The 23,976-nt window shown below is 39.7% G+C and overlaps 1 protein-coding gene across 2 annotated transcripts in view; it reads left to right on the plus strand.

Moving 5' to 3' along the window:
• The window catches only part of LOC138043698 (zinc finger protein 420-like), a 30,035-nt gene extending 6,406 nt beyond the window's left edge, over positions 1-23,629 (plus strand). The window contains exons 2-4 of one of the 2 annotated variants that reach the window (XR_011131314.1): positions 4,407-4,445; positions 12,046-13,820; positions 22,792-23,629. Coding sequence is in view for 1 of the 2 variants with exons in the window: in XM_068890100.1 (XP_068746201.1) it covers positions 12,071-13,552 (1,482 nt within the window). In the remaining variant the exon portion in view is untranslated. Of the gene's footprint in view, positions 1-4,406; positions 4,446-12,045; positions 14,295-22,791 lie in introns of those variants that run through there. The other variant, XM_068890100.1, reaches the window with a different exon arrangement.
• Positions 23,630-23,976: the final 347 nt, after the last annotated feature.

Raw genomic sequence — 23,976 nt, forward strand, 5'->3', positions numbered from 1 at the left:
TTTGCGGATCAGGTACCATCCGCAAAATCTGCAAAAATTAAACCCCGCAAACTAAAACTGCTACACGGTATACAATACTCTGGTAATAATTTGAATTACCTACCTGACAGCTTCACTTCGTCAAAGAAAAAGGAACTCACATGCCAGATCTAAAACTACACTTTTGCATTTCTCAAAAAAAAATTCCCAAAAAACCTATTTCAACCTTGTGCTTTAATTAATGTAAGCTTATAATTCCTACAAATGGGGAAAAGTGACTGTCAATGAAATGTCATTTTTTTAATTAAGTAAAAATTAATTAAGAATTTAGATGGAAGCCATCAGGGAAATGAATAATATTAATTGTAAGTGGAGAAAAACCTTGTACCTGAATAATTTGAAGCACATTGCGTTTATTTTTACATTTTGCAAGGGCTAAAGATGTAATTAGTCATCTGTCATGTAATAACACCAAAGAAAATTGCCAATGGGGGCCTGAGAAAATGAAAGTCAAATTTCACAAAATTACATTTTACACATGAAATGTTCAGGGTTTTACTTGTGTTTTCACAATCCTTGTGAAATTTCACATTCATTTACCTGATTACATCTTTAGCCCATGAAAATGAAAAAATGAATGCAATGTTCTTACTCTATAGCTGGCAATTAAAATTATTCAGTGGACAAGGTGTCAGTCCACTGAAAATTAAAATACTCAATTTCATGGTGGATTCCGTCTTAAGTTCTGTTTTAACTAAAGTTTCGGTAAAAAAGCAAACCTGTTTCAAAGTAACGATTTCACTTGTTAAGTGCCTGCATCAGTTTCAGGAAAAACTCGTGATCTTTTTTTGGTCGTTTCTCATCAGGGGCACCCAACGTCAATCTTTGGAAAATATCTTTTCGGAAGACAGAGATCTAGAATTTTCGAAACATTTGTTGTAAAATTGCTTGCCTGCCTGTCCTAGGATTTTCGAACTTCTAAAAATTGGTATAACTGTTCATTTTTAATGGATTTTTACCCTAAAAAGGTCACCTAGAATTTTTGGGAGCCTTTTTACTGGCTGAAATTTTCGAAAAGGGAAGTTTTCATCCCTATAATTTTCGGATTACTAGACTTTCAACGATAAAAATATGCCTATATCTACCGCTTACATACTAATATGTTTAACAAGGCTATGTTTAGTGGTTTTGAACCATATTTTCGTTGGGTGCCCCTGTCTCATCCGTTTCTTTTTCTCTTCTCTCTCGTTCTTCCTCTGCGTCTAAAAAAACGCCTTTCAGGAAGGCTTCTAAAGCCTTGTCGATTTTGTTGAAACCATCGGCAGCTGAAAGTTGCCTCTTCTTTCCTATGAAAGCTTCGATGTTTCTGAAAATACAGTCTACTACATGTAAGGTGTACTCAGAAACGTCCATTTTCATTGGCCGTCAAAAACAATCATTTCATTGTTTTACATTGTTTCGTTGCTCAATAAAATATGCTGTTTTCAGATTTTGGTTGCGTCCTGGGGATAGCTAGGTTTTGTTGACACCTGTTGCATTTTAACTTTTCTATTATAACTTCCGCTTACGAAAAAAGAAACACTTCCAGTTTATACGAATGAAGCAGCTACAAATTACCTGGCAATTCATGCTCCTGAAATACTTCAGAAGAACTGCCACTTCTACTACTGTTGTTGTCGCTGCTGCTGCCCTTCGGGATGATCTCAATATTTCCACTTTCGTCTTCACACGATGATTCTGCAACAATTGTTGTCGAATTTATGACAACTTTTGGTTGTGTACTCGGCTTATCGGCTAGTATTTTATCCAGCTCATCAAAGAATGGAGGTTTTTCCGGCGCTTGGTGTGGCGTTTCCCGTCTTCTTAAGTTCGTCTTTGTATTGGCGGTATGCTGTTACAAAAGTGTGGAGGCGGGTTTTGCAGGCCTCTCCGTCGCGCTCTTCATATCCACAGGCCATTAAAAAGTCGCCAATTTCTTGCCATATTGGCTTTTTCCTAGTACAGAACTTCGTTTTCGTCTCCCCATTTTTCGAGCGAAAGTCTACTTTCCCGGTCCTCCCACGTTCTTCCGCGAACCATTTTTGGAGCCGCCATTTTGAAACAGTTTAGTTTCGCGCGAAAGTTAAACTACCTAAACTACTAAACTACCTGCAGGTTGTTTAGTAAAACATGTTTAGATCGCATCAGCGTAAGATGTGAACTGTTTTTATTTTAAACCGAGTTTAACTAAAGATCATTTAAGCATGTTTAGGCGTTGGTGTGAACGGGGTATAATTAAGAGACAGAAAGTAGTGACAATGTAGGGTTTCCATGAGGCTTTCATGTACTTTGACAATTTCAAGGACGTTTTCTTCCTTTCCCTGAGGAACAAGGGTGTTGTTTAAATAACAAATGAACTGAAGGGGGTAGTTTCTAAAGAAACTGTGGTGCTGCGTCGGTGGGGAAGTAGTACACAAAAATTTGTGATAATTCTAATTGACCACCGTACAGGCTACTACCGAAATCACTAAACTGTTTGCACCCCGAAAAAAATGATCGATCGCATTTGAATTTCGACTTGCTCACGTGACCATTTGGAGCGCCCCGATGTGTGATGTGTCATTCTTGATGTGAGAGAGGTCGTGGGAAAATAAAGAAACAGACTGCGGCATGAGATGAATGTGTACGAAGAACTTTCCACCGTTTGGAAATGATATGCGGTCACTGATGGCTGAACGGCGGGGGAGATGTTTCAACAGAGTTCTACCCGAGGCGTTTTAGAGATATAGGATTAAAGTACAAAATGAGTGGTCTTACAGTTTCTCACATATGGAAGACGTTTGGTCCCGCCTTCGATGTTCCACAACGACCGATAAGAACAAACGAGAAGAGATGTCAAATGTTTTCTTTTACATTTATTTGCAACATTACCGTTCTTGAAATCGTTTTGATTACTAAATGAAAATGGTGACTGTTTATTTGTTCTCCACGACTGACATTCAATGACATGTTGACGATTCATAGAATTTGTCTTCGAATTTACGTCAACCAAAACAACAACAAGGGATAAAAACTCAAACTTATCATTGGAGTGAGACTTCGGTATCGATTCCAGTGAACAGTTTGTCGATACTATACTGGTATTTATAGACCATACAATTTTCGTATACGAGCATGAAATTTGAAACAACTATGCATCATGTGTTTACATTGAACTGCCTCGCAAGCGTATGACATTTTTATTTTCTTCTTAGACAAGCGCGCAAGTCTTTACACTACCTCGAAGTATCCAGCTTTGCCATGTATGTTACCGAAGGTCTGCTTTTTATCAGCAGTTGCAGTGAATCTAGTTCTGGTTCTTCCAGCTTTTTCGGTTGACCCTTAGCTGTGTGACGATGGAAGTAATTTTCGGTTGCATGTTTGACCAAACTCGTCTCCCATATTTTTGAAACTGTAAGACCACTCATTTTGTACTTTAATCCTATGTCTCTAAAACTTCCCGGGTAGAACTCTGTTCAAACATCTCCCAATCCGTTCAACCATCAGTGACCACATATCATTTCCAAACGGTGAAAAGTTCTTCGTACAAATTCCGAGTATCAAGTATTCATAAGTCAATGAATCAATGAGTCATGAGTCAATGAGTTAGTACAGTTACCCTAACCTATAAAATGAAACCTAAAATTTCAGGGAGTGTTTTGGCCTAATCACTGAAACGAGGGTTTAGGCTTAATCAATAAACTATTGCTACATGTATATTGACTCTGAGTCTCATTGACTCAAGACTCATTGACCTTTTGACTCATAAATCATGGGACCTCACACATTCCTCTCATGCCACGGTTTGTGTCTTATATTCTCCCACAGCCTCGCTCACATCAAGAATGGCACGTCACGAATCGGGGCGCTCCAAATGGTCACGTGAGCAAGTCGATCGATCATTTTTTTCGGGGTGTAAACAGTTTAGTGATTTCGGTAGTAAAAGCTGACGTTTCGAGCGTTAGCCCTTCGTTAGAGCGAAGGGCTAACACTCGAAACGTCAGCTTTTAGAATCCCTGTACAGTGGAAAATTTACGTTATCAACTCTGTTGATAAAACCAAATGTTTGTGTTGTTTAAATAAACTTTTCTTCTGAGAGCTTAATGTTATTAACTTATTAATGCCTTATTGATAAGGTATTTTGAAGATCAATAATCAAAGCTTTCTTAGGCATTTGAACAGAACCAAATGGATTTGAAACCTTTTAAATAACTCTATCCTTTTCTGACCTTACATGAACACCCAGGAAATGATTCTAGAAAGCGTTGATAGAAATGTTTGATAGGTCATGGAGATTTTATAAATAATAGAGCTTTACATGTACATGTATACTAGTGGGTTTAGCATTGGAAGTCAATACTTCCCGATGCAGAAAGGTCAAGAGAATTTATTTTTGCTTTTGGTTTCAGGGTGACTTGCAGATATCAGAAGAGTTGGAGAGGAAAGAGGTAACATCCCCATTATATTGGTTAAATGGAGTGTTGAAATTGGTTGTTTGCTCAGTCTTAAATGGTAGTCTCTTTATCTTGCATGTTTCACAGTCACCAAAGTTACTTGTCATGAATAGATGAATGGTTTTGTGGTGGTGTTGTTGTTGTTTCGGTACATTGATTTGTGGCGCTGCTGGCGACTTGAATCCCTGACCTCAAGTGAAGTGATCACACAAAAGACAAATTTGCTCAAATTCGACCACCTAGCCACTGAGTACAACAAACAAGTGAATTTGTTTTTTGTTCATGAGGCTAGCTGCATACAGATTGATGTTCAGTGGAGTGTCTAGAATGAAGTGTGATTTGTTTAATTTACATGTATATCTCCTTTACAGAGAGAGATTTTTCGGTCATTAATATTGGTCATGTATTTAATTCCCTACAGTACGGCCCTGTATCTATATGTCTTATGTCAATGATTTACTGTACTTTCAATTGTTCTTACTTCTCATTTATTTAACCTAGTGACCCTAACATCGGTGGGGGTACTGTTGTTGTAAAAGCTTAATGAGTTTGAGTCATGAAATTGAAATCATGGGCTTATAGCGGTTAAGGTGGTTGGAACCAGTTTCACCACTTTTAGATACCTTATTAGATGGGTTTAATATTTAACTACTATACTGTATCACGTAACAGCAATGTTATGGTACCACATAAACACCAATTATTGCTTAACAAAAATGTGCCCACTATTGTGACGCGATAGGTTACCATGGCAACATGAGAGCTCTCCTAAAACACCCTATATTTCGTCTTTACTTGCTTATAGCGCAAAAATGAACTAGGTGACCCCCTTTTTTGATTGTAGAATAGTAATAAGCAATTTAAGATAAAACTAATTCAGAGAGCTACCTTAGTTTTTCGAAAAAGTTAAGGTAGCCCTGAATTGGCTTCCAAGAATTTTTTTTAACTGTACGGCTGTGGCTATGTGGTAAGAACATCAGTGACACACTCGGCTATCGCCTCGTGTGCCACTTTTTTTTCTTACCACATTTTGACGTCATCAGTGATCTATTACTGAACAGACGCACGGCAACATGATTAAGTTGATAACCGACACTGTGGTTGTACTTCGTGTAAGACCACTTACAGATAGTGTCCGGGCCCCTGGGAAACAGCGTTTACCGCCAAATCATCAATCATGGCGGAGAACGGCGGGAATCAACGAAGACCAGCGGAAGACGTTTTACAAGACTTGCTATCCTTTGGCGATCTCAGTCGCCTTTATCATCAACCATTCAAGTTTCTGTTCCGCCAACTCTTACCCCTGCAAATTTTCCAGTCCGATTTAACAGAAATCAGACACAAACAAGCAGATCTCAATAAGTGTCAATGAGGCGTTGTCGTTAGCTTTTCGGTCATCCTGTAAGATTTCATTTCGCAACGGTTTTTCTTCTATGATACCTTAGATTTGGATCTCTATACTGCTGCGTGATGTGTTTTCTTCCAAGAAAACAGAGTTCGTCTTGACAATAATATCTTTAATTTCTTGCTGTTGATTTTCTCAGCAGTAATGTGAATGTGCCCATATGGCCTCACGATTTTGCCCAGTTTAATTGTAGTCTCGACCGATATGCTTATTGATGGTAGAAGAGAGTCGTTTTCTGCTTTCAAAATTTTGACCCGGGCCCGGAATCATTTTGTTTTTGAGCGCCTGTTACGTTGTGCCATGTATCAATGAGATATCTGGTTTTTTTAAAGGCTTTGTTTTCTTTTTTTTCCTGCTTTTCTTAGCAGATCGTTATGCTCTTTCACACGGAGCAGGACGGAGCACTGTCTGGAAAGAATTAATGAATTTTAAAGCATTGACAGGCCTAACACAACACCTGCTGTTTCCGCGTGTTAGTTTTGCCTTGAATTGTTTCACTCGTTCTTTCTTCAGAGTGTTTTGGTTTGTGGCCATGGCCAGTCTCTATATTCCTTGAACTTCTGGGACCGGTTGCTGGAAGCTCGGTTACCGTTGGTTAGAGGAATCAAAACCTATAGGTTTCCATGGTATTTAACGCTGGTTAGTGCTGACTATGCTTCGAGCAACCCGGGCCTGGAGTTTGTTCTTGTCGATGCTCTTTTGATATTTGATTTCGATGTCTTCGTTTCTTTGTCAAGGCATTTAGATAACCCAATTGTCTTTCCATCTCTATAAGGTGAGAGGGCAACTGCAAAATCGTCTCTTCAAGATGACAATCAACGTTAGTTCCTCTAAACGCCACAGCCATTTTTCCCAGGGGCCCGGACACTATCTGTAAGTGGACTTACACGAAGTACAACCCCAGTATCAGTTATCAAAAATCTAATCGATAAGAAGTTTCATATATGTATGTATGCTCCATGCGGAGTTGGTCAAAATGTGGCTCCTATTTGGGTGAATGAAGTCAAATATTTGAAGACACTTTCGTATGTATGCCTCGAGTTGTATAAATGTTCAAAGAAATGTTGTGTTTATTTGGGAACAAGTTGGATATTCCCAGATCTTGTTGTATCTATATGAAACAAGTTTCACATATCAAGAAGTAGTCATAGTCATATAATAAGGAAGTATTTTTGTCCGTTTTGGCGCGTCATATACTCTGTAATTTCTAACTTTAGCGTGATTCCTATTCGCTGGCTTTTTCAGCTTTTGACAGTTGACTCTGAAATGGCTTTTTTCTTTTCCGTTCGCTTGCTGAGGGTTTGCTTGTTTTCTTCATGCGATTCAAGAAAAATTCATTGCCTAACTCGTGAATTCCACAATAAATTTGACTTGAAAAAAGTAATATCGTACTCATCGCTCCGTGATTCATGCGATATCGGGTTTTTGCGTGAAATTTACTAGTTGTGCAATTAATTTGTCTATAGAAGAAAGCGATGAAAATTATTTAATTAAGCACAGTAACCGGAAACACCAAAACGCGGACTATTCCGAAGCCTTTTATTTTCACCAACCCTACAGCCAGTAAGAATAAATAACCCGGGAGCTCCGCTTTTAGGCTTGGCTAAATCTATATGTTACAAGACTTTTTTTTTTATTTCTTACCTCTTTCAATATTTTTCATAAAATAACCCAAAATTCCCTCCCCCATTCATCCTCGGAGACCCAGGGGCAGATCGCGGAGGCAAGGGGAAGGCAAGGGGAAGTCAAAACGGGCAAAAGAAAATGGCGACGAAGAAAAGCATAGCAGGACGAGAAGAGCCCCTGGGAACACGCTCTTATCAGACCAGTTCCAAACAGTAGGCGTAATTTTCAATTCTGATTGGTGCCAGAAATTCCTTGTGTTTTTCTGCCCAATCAGAGGTCAGCAGGCCGTGAAGTCGTTTCGTGCTTTCTTACACGGAAATCACTTGATCCCCATCCTCGCCTGGTTCGTTTGGCAAGGTTTTGGTCGAGGAGAAAAGTCTCAATCACAGCACAAAATATACAGGGAATCGTTCGGAATATCGGCGGAGAAATACGCTGGACCTTTCGCAGGTATCGTTACAGTAGCGTATTTCCAAGTATTGCGAGATTTGTTTAAAGATGTCCTCCCCGATTCACCTAAAATAGCAGTGATTAATTTTGATCCGACAATTATTTTTATTCTGCCCCCTTTTCCTGGTCGAGGTATTTCTAGATTTCTTGCATCAATTGCTGTGGCTGAAACTTTGTAAATCATGATCTCGAGAGCAAACGTTTGCTTCTGAATGCTGCCAAAGTAACAACTGATGTGTCCTTAAACAGCCTTGCAAAGGGCAATACCCAGGCTGTGCAAATGTGCTTGCCATTCCTTTGCGATGATTTTACCTGGATACTGCCCAATAATCTGAATGTGAAAAAAGATTAAAGACAGTTTCAAAGAACATAGGAAAGAGACTGTGAATATTGTATGAGCACCGTAAGTTGGGTTGTCGTTAATGTTTCAAAGCAATATTAATTTTGCTCGAAGGAAATTCTTGTTTGTTCTTTCATATTTCATACAAAAGTGTGCTGTGTGTTAGACAGTAATAACAACAACAGAGTCCTGAGTTTTCTAAAACAATGCTGAAAGAAATCTTCTCCAATAATAAAATAAGTTTGGATCCAGGTAGTACATAATATTCTGAGTTAGCTTGAGTTGTACCTCTGCAAATATAAAATCTTAACCTTGATATTTCTTTTTACAGCAAAGATCCCAAAAATGTGGCAACTTTTAATAATTTATTCCCATTCTTTCAACATTTTTTGTTAATTTATCAGCTTATTGGACACATCAGAAAAAGTAGCACAATATTTCAGTTTAGGGAAACAAAATAGAACAGCAAAAAATTAACTAGTATGAACTGATTTGATGTACTACTACATATTTCCCACAAAAAGAAGGAAACAGAATACCCTTTCTATAGTACAAGTATGTACCTGGACACAGGTGAACAACAATAAATTAATAATTATTATTGTTGTTGTTCAACTGTGTCCAGCTGCTTGGACTTTGAAATTAGCATAAATATTATACTCAAGGAAAATGCAATGTTAATCTAGATAGACAAATCTTTGAAGAGGTAAAAGAGCACTTTACAGAATGACAGAAATGTGGTCACAGATAAAAAGATAAATTATTTCCACTCTTAATAGTCGTGTGCCCAATGGAAAAAGATTACTGCAATCCTTACAAAAGGGCAACAGCTTCATACCTGTGTAATACTATTGTGAGGCAATGTTTTAAAGGGTGTTTGCTGGGTCCCACCTGTTGCGATTATAAGGGTACAGTGCTGTTCAAAGACCCTCTAAAACTTAGTGTTTGAAAAGTATCTCGAAAACCAATTTAGTGAGGAGTATTTTGTTTTTAGATTTCGAAACCATATCATAATTCTCTGATCCAGTACATGATGCGAGAAAGAACTATGAACTGAAGTAGAATTTGAAATATTTATGAAAAAGCTGAAAGTTGAAAAAAATTCCACTAGATAATTTTTTGAAAATTCACTTTAAGAATGCAAAATAATGCTTCTCACTTTCCAAACAAATCAGGGAAGGACGCTGGTCGAACTTTTGAGATAAACCTGCCCAAATCTAACAGACTCTATTTCCGGTTGTATTAATCTTGACTCATTATCCTCCGGAGCGGCTCAGGTAGCTTGTGTGGCATTGCCGGAGAGCTCGACTTAACACCTGTGGCCTGTTCCTCGAAGCTCTCGAAAGTTTCGAGCCTATTTCGGGTGCCACAATTTCCTTTATGTCTTCGCAACGCCGAGGTTCCAAGCCATCAAACTCCTCTTAGTTTTTCTTACATTAAAAACATGTTAAAGGATCAGCTTTTAAAAATAAGCAGATTGCAGTATGACGACTGGCTTTTCGGGCCCTAAAAGTTCTCGGGACTTTCGAGAAACAGGCCCCTGGTTTGAGCCTCCTAAAGGATAATGATATGGCATGGTGTTTCAACATCGACATACAGTGTGTGTATGTGAACATAATTATTGGAAATGTGCATACACTGTACCTTGACGGATGTTCCTTTGCTTGATTTTGGAAAGCAGTGGCAACTTGAGTTTGGTGTTTGGGTCCTTTCCTCACGGTGATTTTTTAACTCACCAGGTCAAGACATCACCGAGGATGGTGGAAATGGCTAAATTGGTACATTTTCAAAGGGAATTCTATATGTCGAAGGAGAAAGGGGATGTCTCCTTTTCAACAAGTAGTTTGCTGAAATGGCAAACGACGACTTTTTTTTCCAGGTTGATTCCACCCTTTTGTGACAAGTGTAGCCCAATGCACCATCATCTGCCTGGACTTTTAATTTTGATCGAAAACGTCTTCAAATATTGTCAAAAATTCACCATAAGGGTTTCGCTTTCTATTTTTGTTAACAAAAACGTAAGAACGCACTCGAAAACAGTCGTTAACTGTTTCTTTCGGTTGGCTCATCGTGAACAATATCGTGAAGAGAAGACGAGTTCGATAGCGTTGAATTTGCCGCGCATTGAAATAAAGTCGTGCTGCATGCTCGACATACCAGTGTAGCCCGTGCGATCAAAAATTTCTCGAGATTAGCCAATTTTCTGCCACAGCAATTCATGTAAGAATCTAGAAATACCTTGACCAGGAAAAGCGCTACTGTAACGATACCTGCGAAAGGTCCAGCGTATTTCTCCGCCGATATTCCGAACGATTTTGTGCTGTGATGGATACTTTTCTCCTCGACCAAAACCTTGCCAAACGAACCAGGCGAGTATGGCGATCAAGTGATTTCCGTGTAAGAAGACACGAAACGACTTCATGGCCTGCTGACCTCTGATTGGGCAGAAAAACACAAGGAATTTCTGACACCAATCAGAATTGAGAATTACGCCTACTGTTTGGAACTGGTCTGGTAAGAGCGTGTCCCCAGGGGCTCTTCTCTCCCTACTCTGCTTTTCTTCGTCGCCATTTTCTTTTGCCCGTTTTGACATCCCCTTGCGTTCCCCTTGCCTCCGCGATTTGTCCCTGGGTCTCCCCCCCCCCCCCCCCATTAAATCAACTAATTTGTAAGTAACAAGGTTTGTATTTGTTATTGAATTTACTGAAAAAAAACTTCTCTGTACAATTTTTTTCGTTTGTATTTTGAGATTCTTACCTTACCACCCTATTTTCCAGGGTTTTGAAATATGAAATCACCATGTTTGTAAATACTTTCTTGCATGCCGAAATGTGAGTGGAGTGTTTCCTTTTATTATATTTTTTTAACAGTTAGTTAAATTTATAATAATTAACTGTATTGTTATTAGCTGTACACATTTTCCACATCCAATTTTTAATATATATATTTTTCAGTTGAATATATTTCATTGAGGATTTTTCCAACGAGTTTTTCACACTTCGATTGTAAACCTTTTTTCCTTTTTCCTTCCATAACAGTTTTGGGGTTCTACCTCCAGATGCCTTTCTGGCAGTTACACCATTTTTATCTTTCAGCAATTCAAGCATATTATCTAAGAACATCAATTACCATCAACAAATATTTAACACTCTAGTTAAACTTGCTAAATTTATTCACTTCAACAAGATCAGCTGCTCATATTGAATCAGTTCCTCGTGACATAACCAGTCTCCTTAGAACATTTTGTGTGGTTGTTACAAGACTGAAAATGTTGCTTATTAATACAACACTTTGAATTGCTGTTGACATTTCCCCATCTTTATCGGAAATATGGCACTTACATGCACACCTTGGGGTTGTTTTGTTAACTCTCATTATTTTAGAAGTGCTATCTTCTTCTGCTAACTCTGATTATGTTTAAGATCACTGGTCACTAACTCCGTTACGTCTTAGATCACTTAATACAATTGTATGTACAGTGTTGATTGTCTTTTTAGTAACTTCCTATTAATGAATGTAATGGTGACAATATGGCTATTGTTGTGGGCCGTCGCTGGGCTGCTACATATTTTTATTTCCCATTTGGGACAAATACAACTGCGAAGGGAGAATTGGACATGAAGATATAAATCAACAACTGAGCGGGAAACTAAACGAAACGATAGCACGAGGAATAGGATATGGCACGTGATCGCTAACCCTAACCCTAACCCTAAGCTGTCGTCGGTTGGACGGCGTTGATGGAAATGACTTCTTTTCCCATTGCATTGTAGCGCTGAGTGAGATCAAAATCTGTTAATGATGTCAAGATCGGTTGAGCATTGGAACTGCTGTACTGTCAGCAAGGGTTCTTGGTGTATACAGAGAATAAGCAGTCTCAACGAAGAACAAAGTCTTCTGAGAGATAAACAAGTCAATATTGAAGAGAAGCCTAATGAATGCAAACAATGTGGCAAGTGCTTTAGTGTGGCAAGTCATTTAAGGACACAACAAAGAGTATGTACTGGAGAAAAACCTTATGAATGCACGCAATGTGGAAAGTGTTTTAGTGCAATAGCAAATTTAAACAGACATAAAAGAGTCCATACTGGAGAGAAGCCTAATGAATGCCAACAATGTGGCAAATGTTTTAGCCGAGCAGGAGATTTGAGGACACATCAAAGAGTCCACACTGGAGAGAAGCCTTATGAATGCAAACAATGTGACAAGTGCTTTAGCGTAGCAGGTCATTTAAGGGCACATGAAAGAGTCCACACTGGAGCGAAGCCTTATAAATGCCAACATTGTGGCAAGTGTTTTGGTGAAGTGGGAACATTGAAGAGACATGAAAGAATCCATAATACAGAAAGGCCGTTTGAATGCAAACAATGTGACAAGTGTTTTAGCGACGCAGGATATTTGAGGAAACATGAAAGAGTCCATACTGGAGAGAGGCCTTATGAATGTAAACAATGTGGCAAATTTTTCAGCCGAGCAGGAGATTTGAGGACACATCAAAGAGTTCACACTGGAGAGAAGCCTTATGAATGCACACAATGTGACAAGTGCTTTAGCGTAGCAGGTCATTTAAGGGCACATGAAAGAGTCCACACTGGAGCAAAGCCTTATAAGTGCCAACATTGTGGCAAGTGTTTTGGTGAAGTGGGAACATTGAAGAGACATGAAAGAATCCATAATACAGAAAGGCCGTTTGAATGCAAACAATGTGACAAGTGTTTTAGCGACGCAGGATATTTGAGGAGACATGAAAGAGTCCATACTGGAGAGAGGCCTTATGAATGTAAACAATGTGGCAAAGTTTTCAGCCGAGCAGGAGATTTGAGGACACATCAAAGAGTTCACACTGGAGAGAAGCCTTATGAATGCAAACAATGTGACAAGTGCTTTAGCGTAGCAGGTCATTTAAGGTCACACGAAAGAGTCCACACTGGAGTAAAGCCTTATAAGTGCCAACATTGTGGCAAGTGTTTTGGTGAAGTGGGAACATTGAAGAGACATGAAAGAGTCCATAATGGAGAAAGGCCGTTTGAATGCAAACAATGTGGCAAGTGTTTTAGAGGAGCAGGAGATTTGAGGAGACATCTAAGAGTCCATACTGGAGAAAAGCCTCATAAATGCAAACAATGTGGTAAATGTTTTAGCCGAGCAGGAGATTTGAGGAGACATGAAAGCATCCATACTAGAGAGAAACCTTATGAAGTCAAACAATGTGGCAAGTGTTTTAGTGAAGGAGGAAATTTAAAGACACATGAAACAGTCCATACTGGAGAGAGGCCGTAAAAATGCAAACAATGTGGCAAGTGCTTTGGCAGAGCAGGTCATTTAAGGACACACGAAAGAGTCCATACTGGAGAGAGTCCTAATGAATGCAAACAATGTGGCAAGTGCTTTGGCGTTGCAGGTCATTAAAGGAGACATGAAAGAGTTCATACTGGAGAAAAGCCCTATCAACGCAAAACAAAGTGGCAAGTGTTTTAGTCAAGCAAGAGTTTTAAGAACACACGAAAGAGTACATACTGGACAGAAGCCGTATGAATGCAACAATGTGGTAAGTGTTTTAGTCAAGCAGGATATCTGAGGACACATCAAACACACCATACTGGAGAGAAGCGTAATAAACGTAGTAAGCAGACATTAAAATATTTTCGCAACCGTAAAAGTGTCAGTAAACATGAAAAAGCACAAGAAAGGTCTGCAAGTACAAATGAATATGACATGGCCCCTGCTCGAACGTCAGTGTAAAACAAAGATGTCAGCTTTGATGTGCGGGAGGAGTTGAGTAGCGAAGAGCTTGTTCTTGCACACTACGAAAATCACATGACGTTTGAGCAGGCATCAACCTGAACTAGTTGGGTGGCTTTTTTGACTTATTTTGTGTTATATTTAACTTTCTACTTCAAAAAATCTTCCAGGCACCCATTGTTAGCTTTCGTTGGACGTTGCTTTCCCATCATACGGTTGTATGTGATCAGCTTTTTAAGTGTAAGATGCCTTTAAAATTAAACCATTCTGTATATCTGAAGACATTTTATTTTGGGTTATACCAGTAGGAACTATCAATTGGCAAGGTCCTTTTATGTGTTGTCAAAATGGTGTTCTAAAGATTTCCGTAGAAAACAACACCTTTTTTTATAAGCAACGGGCCTCTTGAACCACATTTAACATGAAATAATTAAAGTACCCCCAGAAAGAAACGTAAGGGGCAATGCACATGGTTTACATCGGAAATCGAAAATGACAAATACAATCGGCTTGTCTTATCCTAAGACAGAGAAGCGAAACCATGAACTACAGTTCGGTATTCCACAAGTCATATTGGTCCGAAGGAACCGTCGCTTGTCATCGAGCTCTTTATGTTTTGTGATTCCAAAACCGTCAAAAATTCCCGAAAGGAAATCGACAGGGAAATACCGATGACCTCGGGATCACTAAGGATACAGCAATCTCTTAAGTCGAACCAAAATGAAGCACTTTCTCGCAAATATATACACTTAACCACCGTGAATTTCTTTAATTTCGTGTCATTATATCTCTTGCGCGTGTTGTAACGTTGAACGATAATTTGATATTATATTTTTATATATCTATTTACGTTGATATTAGACTGTAAGTTTAAATTCGCACTGTAACGTCCACTTGCAACTGACGATGATCGATAGTCCATCGAAACATGTATTGCAGAATCACAGTTGTCATTCTTTCACGAATATTTCACTATGATGTTCTAAAACAATAATATAATGATATTCTTGAGAATTTGATTTTCTTTTTTTTTTTTTTTTTTCATTTGACTTAAAGAGGAACATTGACTTGACCTTGACTTGACTGAGCTGTTGGTTGGACGTTGTTTATGGAAATGACTTATTTTTCTTGTTTATCTTAGTGCTAAGTGAGATCACACCCCGTAAATGATGTCAGTATCAGCTAAATAAGAGTTTCTAGTATAAACAGAGAAGTAGGTGTCTCAACAAAAAACAAATTGTTTCGAGTCACGAAGAAGTCCATGTGTGAAGTGTTTCAGTGAAAAAGGAAGTTTAACAAGACTCGCCAGAATACATACCGGCCAAAAAGCCTATAAATGCAAACAGTGTGGCAGGTGTTTTAGCCAAGCAACACAAGAAGAGTGCATACTGGAGAGAAGCCCTAACAATGGAAACAACGTGGCAAGCGTTTTAGCGATGCAGGAAATTTAAAGGGGTACTATGATAAAAACAATCACTCCCTTTTTTCCTTCATATTTTGAAGGTGCGTTGCTTAACACCTGCCTGGCAAAATTTTGACCTTTGAATTTTATCCAAAGGCTGTTTACTTTGAGTGTTATTTTTGGATTTCACGGGCCGCCATTACTCACGGTCAGAACTGACCGGCTAGACCTCAGAGGGTTGGATGTAGGGCAATGTGACTCATTCACTTAATAGCTTAGAATTTCAGCGTGTAAACGCTGTTTATTATCTAAGCAAAACACGAGTTTAAAAGTCTGAAAGCCCGAAACTCCCGTCCTGCATATTAATTCAGTCGCATACAAACGCATTTCATTCTTAAACTGTTGAGTCTTTGACGTCATTTCTTTCTCGTTCCAGCTCTCGCAAGATTTTAAAGTTAGTAATGGCGAACCATTAAATAGGAAAATTCCAGTTAAAGTGAACAAGTGTCTTTTTTGAGATTAAGGCTTAACACTTTAGTTAACATTTTGAAATCCAAAGAAAAAAAGATTTGATTTCTTGATCATAGTACCTCTTTAAAGGCAAATGAAAGAGTCCACACTGGAGAGAAGCCTTACGAATGAGAAAAATACGGCGAATGTTTTAGTCCAAGTCAAAATTTACGGACACATGAAATAGTTTATACTGGAGTGAAGCTTTATGTATGCAAACAATGTGGTAAATGTTTTCGGTAATTAGGACTTTTGAGGACGTGTTAAACTCCATGGTCGAGAGAAGAAGGGTTTTCGCGACAGAAGAAATGTCAGGAAGCACGCAAAAAATAACTAGACCTTTCTGCAAGTTCAAATGAACATGAAGTATCGATTTATCGCCCCTGCACTCGGTAAGATCATAGTTTGAACCAGGATGTAAAACACAGTTGTTGGCTTTGCCAACAGAAGTTCAAACTATGGGCAGTGCCCCTTTATGTCTAACTACAATAATAATAAGCGATTTCCTTTCGACGTTTTTTAAGTAACGGTTACATCGTAACGTAACGGACAATTGACTTGGTTTATATCCTAAATCGAAGAGAGTGAATTCTACTTCAGAAACGCGATTATTCACGAACTCATTACTGTTCTGCATGCCATAATTCAGATTGGTCCAAAGATCGGACGAAGGTTAATAACTAGTGATAAATGAAGTTTCCATGACTACGTTGACCTGGAAAAGTAAAAAATGTTTTAAAAGAGCTTCTTCTCTTTTACGAGGGGAAAACCACTTGAAGAGAGTGAATTTTAGTTGAGAAATGCAAATTGGTAGGTTACGTGTGATCTTTGTGAGAGCACTCTCGGCTTTGGAAACGCAAACAACCGGGCAAATCATGTATAAAGAGCAAAAGTAAGAGGGTGTCAATGGGGTTAACCCACCACGTTGAAATAGAACTGTTTTTATGGTCACGTGATCAAATAAACGCGCGATGCCATGGACTACGAATAGAAAATTCGTGACTCCGCTGGAATCTATTTGTTACCAATGGATTCCAATGGAACACTTTCCTTGAGCCACCGATCGACAACAAGAAACATTTTTTAACTCTCAAACGGATAGAAAAATTGTAACTCCAGTGGAATCTATTCGTTGCCAATCCAGTCCAATGGAACAGTTTCCTTTGGCCTCCAAGGACAAGTATTTGTTTTTCCAAGTCTCTAACTTGTCACTCCAGTGGAAGCTATTCGTCACCAATAGACCCATTGGAGTCCAATGGAACACTTTCTTTGGGCCACCGATCGACAACAATAAACATTTTTCTTTTTTCAAGGATAGAGTGTCCTTGTACACAGTGAATTTTATAGTCGGATAATAGCTATTTGCTAGCTCTGTGAAATTGTTTGTTTCTTCTTTGGTTATGCTCTGTAGAGAAAAGATGTCGTCGATGTATCTTTCCTAAAAAAGTGACTTGTAAGTGACTGTTTCAACCGCAGCCATGAAAATATTCGCAAAGGGTACTGCGGTTTCGTGCGTTTGACAGTGTTTTTTCCCGTGAATTTGAACAAGAAACAATTTGCTTTCAAGATAAGCCTCAACAAATCTTTGAGGAAGTGAGTAGGACGGTATCGGAGGGTTATGTTTACGGAATGTTTCGTATGTCCCATATACATTGGGTGAGCAGCCGATTAGTACACCCTGTGGCAACGAAGGTAATTAGACATAGTATAGAAGACCAACAGCCTCATTTTTAACGCAAAAATTATAGCACTAATTGGGTCATTCAAATAGGGGCAAAATTGTATCCTCTTTTTAAAAACTACAGCCATATTTGCCCTTTAATTTTGTGTCATAAACGTCATTCCGAAAAATTAACCGTCAACCGTCAAATGACCTAAAATTTAACCGTCAAAGGGGACCCATTTGGCAAATGTTTTAGCAAAGCAGGAAACTAAGGGCACATGAAAGAGTCCATACTGGAGAGAAACCTGGTCAATGTCAACAGTGTGGCAAGTGTTTTAACCGAGCAGGAAATTTAAGGAGACATGAAAGAGTCCATACTGGAGAAAAGCCTTATAACTGCCAACATTGTGGCAAGTGTTTTAGCCAAGCTGGAAGTTTAAAGAGACACGAAAGAGTCCTTACTGGAGTGAAGGGTTGCAGACGTAAGCAAATCGAAAAGTTTTCTCGCAAAAGAAGAAGTCTCAGGACTTCAATGCATGAAATCGTTGCTGTCAACAGAAATACGCTTAAAGGCCGGTACATACTAGGCAACAAGTCGCAGCGACATGTCTGTGCGACAAGTTGCTCCATGTGTACTACTTGCAAAACAAGTCGCTGCGACACGACGCCTGTTCGGTGCACACGCAGTGATCTCGTATGAGGGGGAATGTGAACTAGTTTTCTAATTCAATATGGCTGACCATATGACGCTCTCTCATTGGTTCATTTATATTTTGTCGCAGCGACTTGTTGCCGGAAGTGTACACACGATGCGACAACTCTGCTTTCGCTAATTTTGTCGCTGTGATAAGTCGCACGCGAATTGTTGCGGCGACTTGTCCCCGCGACGTGTCGCAGCGACTTATCGCCTAGTGTGTCCCGGCCTTAAAAGGTATTTTATATGCAGACAAAAAGCAGTTTAATCAGAGTCAGAATCTGGAAGAAGCTCTGGATAAGCAACGGTTAGCCAATCAGATCAAGTAATCATGCCCTCTTGATTACCAAAAGTGCTCTCGCGATTAAGGAAAAAAATGCCCTCCGTCTCAGCCAATCAGCATTCAGTAATTTTGCCCCGTATGAGATAAAGCGTGAAATAAGGAGGCACTCCTTGGTGAGCATCCGACCATCATCATCATCATATATTTATTTACCCTTAATAGCTTTAATGTTAAAAGTAGCTTGCTGTATGTAGTATCTCCAAGCGTTTACCCAACCAACCATGAGATATGACAGAGGACAGACCACAACACCGTGAACTCTCTGTCCTACTCTTTGCGAATAGTGTGTGGGTTCTTTTACGTGCGACAAGGCTATGAACGATGAACAATAAAGGATTGTGAGACGGGGCCCACGGTTTATCGTCCTTATCCGAGACTAGAGAGTTAAAGCAGCACTTTCTCGTCATGTATTTAAAGACCCTGGCTGCTGGTATGGTCGGCGTTTTTTGTTATGCAGTTTCTACCCTGGCAACTCCATCGCCCCTTCTCTCCCGCTTAGTAGTCTGATCCTATGCTTAACCAAACCTAGCCAATAGGGCAGCACGATTAAGTTACGAATAAAATGTAAAGCTCTTCCCCCACGAAAAAAATTACCAATGGAGTGAGTGCAGGGTGTGCATCACACCCCCTGGGGGTCAGGGGGTCCTGGGCTAATTACACTCTTTACGGGTCTTGTAGGGAGATTTGACCAGTATGTTACCTAGAGGTTGGGAAAAATCAGGGAGATTTTGTTCTCGGACACCTCGCATAAGAAGAAAATCGTTAGTAAAGAGAAACACTGAGTCATTTGAAGTTGTTTACACGCATGGAATTGTAGCCGGTTAATACAAGAAGGCGGGCTCATCCAACACCTTGTGGTTTGTTTCGGCAACATTGGCCAGTCTCGACCCCAGAGCTTCTCTTGAGTGAGGGAGTGAAGAGCTCTGGGGAACCCTGAAAAAAGTGTCTTGTCATTGGTTTTCGTAAAGTTTTTGTTTTCGTAAAGAAAAATCAAAAATCAAAAGCGTCTCTAATGCATCAGCATTCATGTTAGCACGAGGAGTGAGCAGGCGCCGTAGGTTCAAATCGCCAATTTTTGGCGATAAGAACCCTACGGCGCATGTTCTACTCAGAGTTTCCCAGAGCCTTGGGTCGATGCGAGGCTCTCCTCGTTCCCCAGGGTCTCTCTTCTCTACCTCCCTTGTCGTTGAGGAAAGAGACCAAGGTTGCGGCTGGTCACGTGGCACTCCTGGTAGGGCACTGGGGCAGGGTTTTCGTTACATTTTGATCCCGCAACTCGTATTCGTTTGACAAGGCATTTTTAAAATAAATTATCTTGACAATAAATGTTAGTTTCAAAAAGGTAAATGTTATATACCCAAAGGAGATTCCCAACAAAAACAAGAGCTTTTGCGACCGATAAGATCTTCGATGTCGTGCGGCGATTATAAAGGGTCACACACACAAAAAAAGATTTCGTTAGTAGCTCAAGTTGCTTCTGCAGAACATACACTGTCATAAAACAATACACCACACACTACGTTTGCTTGATAAAATTTCTCTATTATTTTACCGACGGTAAAAATATACTTCACGATTTGTGTTGTAAACACTAACCAGCAAGCTGTGTCACTGCAGTAAAAGGCAAAAATAGGCACGCGTACGTGTGGTAGTGCAGTAACACAGCGCTGTATAGTTGTCAACTGAGCTGCGTTTTGTCTTCCAGGAGATTCAAGTTATCTTTGCGTAATATGTACACGATATTGTTTTGGTACCGTATATCATTATAGTGCGATGGTAGATGTCTTAGGTTACTGCCATTAGGTTACTAGTAAAATAATAAACCCAGAAAGATTGAAGAAAATAAAAGGGAATCAAGAAAAATTGGCTTCGAGGCTGACATGTTGATCATTTTCAAGTTCCCTTACAACCTTTTTTTCACCACAAGTTCAAGCGTGCACTCTGAGCGTCTGATAGCTCTTTAAAGGGGCTAGGTCACGCAAGTTTAGGCAATTTCAGCACTGATCGAATGGTCATAGAATTAACTAAAATATCAAAATAACTGTTCAAAACTATAGAAAAACTCTAACAAAACACAGGGAAGCCAAGTAGGGACATGGATGGACAAAACTGGAGAGGATTGAAGTGGATTGAATTTGGGTAAATTTGAAAAACGTCGGCCCACCTTTTTTCAAATTTATATCAATCTATATCAAAATGTCATTTACAAAGCTGGAAAATCATTCTCAGTTGTTATGTGGCCGTGATTTTGCAAATGAAAGACTCTTGCTCTGCCAATTTGACGTTTAGAGCTCATAATTAACAAAATGAAACAAAATTACCTAAAATAGCGTGACCTAGCCCCTTTAAGACAAAAGTTCATTGAAGTTAAGCCCTGTCTGGCGGGGTTATTATTTGGATGGGTGACATCAAATTATGCGACTTGCCGTCAGGAACATACGACCAATGCGAACTAAGCAAGGTACAGATTTTGTTAGCCTGCTTTATGCAAAACAAATATTGATGCAATAGTACACAGTTTTTAGGAAGAGGAATAGGAAATTTTCAGGAAGTGTCCATCGAGAATAAAATATTTTGCCATCCGCAACAAAATTTACGACATGAAAACAACTTAAATTTTGAACCGAGAATATAAAAAGTTACAATCAGTGAGAAACATTTTGGGAGATTTTCGCTACGTTCAGTTTTTCTATTGTACTTTTGGCTCCAGAACTAAATCGCAAAATCGAAAGTGACATTGAATTCAGTGGGCGCCGTGATCAAGTTACCTTGCATGTTTACTCGCGAAACAAAGGATACATCTGTGTCAAAAGGATGGCAAGACATCGGGTTTTCATTTTTGTTAGTTTGATTTTTTCTTCTTTCAAGTGTTTTATAGATTGACAAGAAATGTGCGAATTCAACCCAAAGATCACAATCGCCCAACTCTTGAGGTTGACCATTGTTTCTGCAAAGTCAAAAGTTTACTCTCCTAGACGAGGTTATTTATTACCTGGTAATTCCATCGTTTTGGAAATAGCAGCTGCTTTATTATTCATCAGCGTCACAAATTCTTGCCAATTTTGGGGCTCATTTTGTTGAAACTCAAGGACGCTTCCAACAGACCTGTTTATGTTCGTGAGTTATGCACGCGCTGCGAGCCTATTGTCACCACAAACTTACACTCTTACACTCTTATGGCCTGTTCCAGGCTCCCAGATAGTAGGGAAATTATTTTCGTTTTCGAGACTATCTGGGAGCCTGGAACTGGCTAACACTCTCACCAACCCGGTGACATAATGTGTAGTGCAATTACAGTGCACCCTGTACAAGCTTGCGACTTAGGAAAAACTTTCTTTAACATTTGAAAGAAAACGAAAATCAAAGAACGAAATAAAATACCTGCACATGTTCTTGTTCACACAGTTTGATTTGAGGTTGATACGTGACATATTTTAAAATAAACGTGACACCGACTGATCGATCGTCCAACATGTTTGTTTCCCATGGATAAACGTTTCACTTGCTTTCTTGCAAGACAAAACCTTTTCTCCGCAAATTATTAGGCATTCTTCGTTATCTCTCGATTCGACTGCTCTTGAGCTTTTTCAAGGAACTCTGAATCCGGACCTTCAGAAGGGTGTACCCCTACGCTTCTTTCGTGCTCTATCTGCTTCCTGAGTGCTTTACAAGGGAACAGGTCACATGCGAGGCCTCTTTATTTGTTAATTATGTTAGTCTTATGCCCCTCTAGAAGGGGCTCTTTCTTGACTTTGCTTCTTCTGTGGCCCCATCATTGTATCAGAGGGAAATTGAGATATTTGGCTGAGTCCTTTGCAAAGTCTCCACCCTTGACCGGGGTCCCCACATGGGATGGTCGATGATAAGTGCTAGCGTTAATTAAAAGTTTGGCGTCAAATTGTACTCTGAATCGTTACTTAATGTTGTAATTTTGTTTTTCAAAAGTAAGGAAAATTTCATCCTTATGCCATGATCATTTACACTCGAGGTGTGTCAAACGCTGAAACTCGTCTTAAAAAAATCCAATTTCTGACGATTGAATGACTGAATGGATTTAAGGGTATTTAACAGTTTTTGCGGGGGACTCAGGTCATTCTAGGTCAGTCAGTCTCCCTGTCTGTTTACTTCATCGATTTATTTGTCTTGTCGTTTCAACTTCCTTTAGCATTTGTCATCATATCCGTTTCCAATGAAGTTCAGGATTTTTTCCACCAGTCCCTCGCGGAGAACAAGCGAGCTTTACTTTATTAGATCTCGAAATTAGTAGCAGATTTCGCGGAAAATGTCAAGCGGTCCAGCGTAGATGCTGCTGACGGGCAGTTAAGAGAAATGAAGAAGTTACGCTTGGTACATCCGAAAACGTTCAACCGTAAGGGGAACGAGATCCAGTACAAGTTCAATTCGAAGATTCAGGATCCCATGGAGGACGCTTAAGCTTATTTGGAGGATGACGCAGTCGATAAGGCTAAGGCAGCTATATCATGCGGTAGGTTTGGCTGACGTCACTGAAAGACAGAAGCTCATCCTCATAGCTGGTAAGTCGGAATTTGGCTGGAAGACAGTTGAAAAGCATGCACAAAATGAGCTGGCAGTCGACTAGGCAAACGGCAAAAAATTTCGCAGAGCCGGAGAGAGGGCCGAGAAGGCCTTGAAGCCCGCAGATGCCAAGAAACCCGTGAAAAGATCAGCTTCGCTTTCTGGTCCATCAAGTTCTCGTGTTGTTTCACAGGGCTACAGGGCTTCTTTACGAAGTCAAAGTGGGCAGCTCCCATCAGCCCGGTCGTCCAGTTTTCCGGCTAGACCCGGTAGTTGTTTTGCTTGTGGCAAGTTTGGGCTTAACTACAGAATACAGGGCCACTGTTTGCATGTGCTGGCCCTGTGTGGCCCTGTATTCTATAGTTGCTCCACTAGAAATCATACAACGACGACAGTAAGTGCAAATTTTCTTTTGTTGTTGTGCTTTTGCTGAGCTTGTTTCTGATGATTCAGTCCAGGAACCTGAAATCTTTGAGATTAAAGATAAAATGACATCGATTAGCTCTCTTGCTTATGTTTCCGTTAAGGGAAATTACTCAAATCCGTTCTCGATTGCCATTTACTTGCTGCTCCACAGTTCATCTTGAGCTTCATCAGAGAGGGCTATAAAATTCCGTTTCACCCCACACCATGCACCACCGCATGTTTTTAAGAACAATCCGTCGGCAGTTAAGGAGGCAGAATTCGAACGTTAGCGAGGCTATTCTTGATTTGCTGTGGGACGGTCGTATCGAGGATCTTTTTTCTCCGCCTGAAATCTTAAATGTGTTTAGTGTTTTCGGTGCAGAGCAGCCGCAAGACAAGGCTTATTTTG

The sequence above is a fragment of the Montipora capricornis genome, chromosome 3 (genome assembly GCF_036669925.1).
Source record: "Montipora capricornis isolate CH-2021 chromosome 3, ASM3666992v2, whole genome shotgun sequence".
NCBI classification, from domain to species: Eukaryota; Metazoa; Cnidaria; class Anthozoa; order Scleractinia; family Acroporidae; genus Montipora; species Montipora capricornis.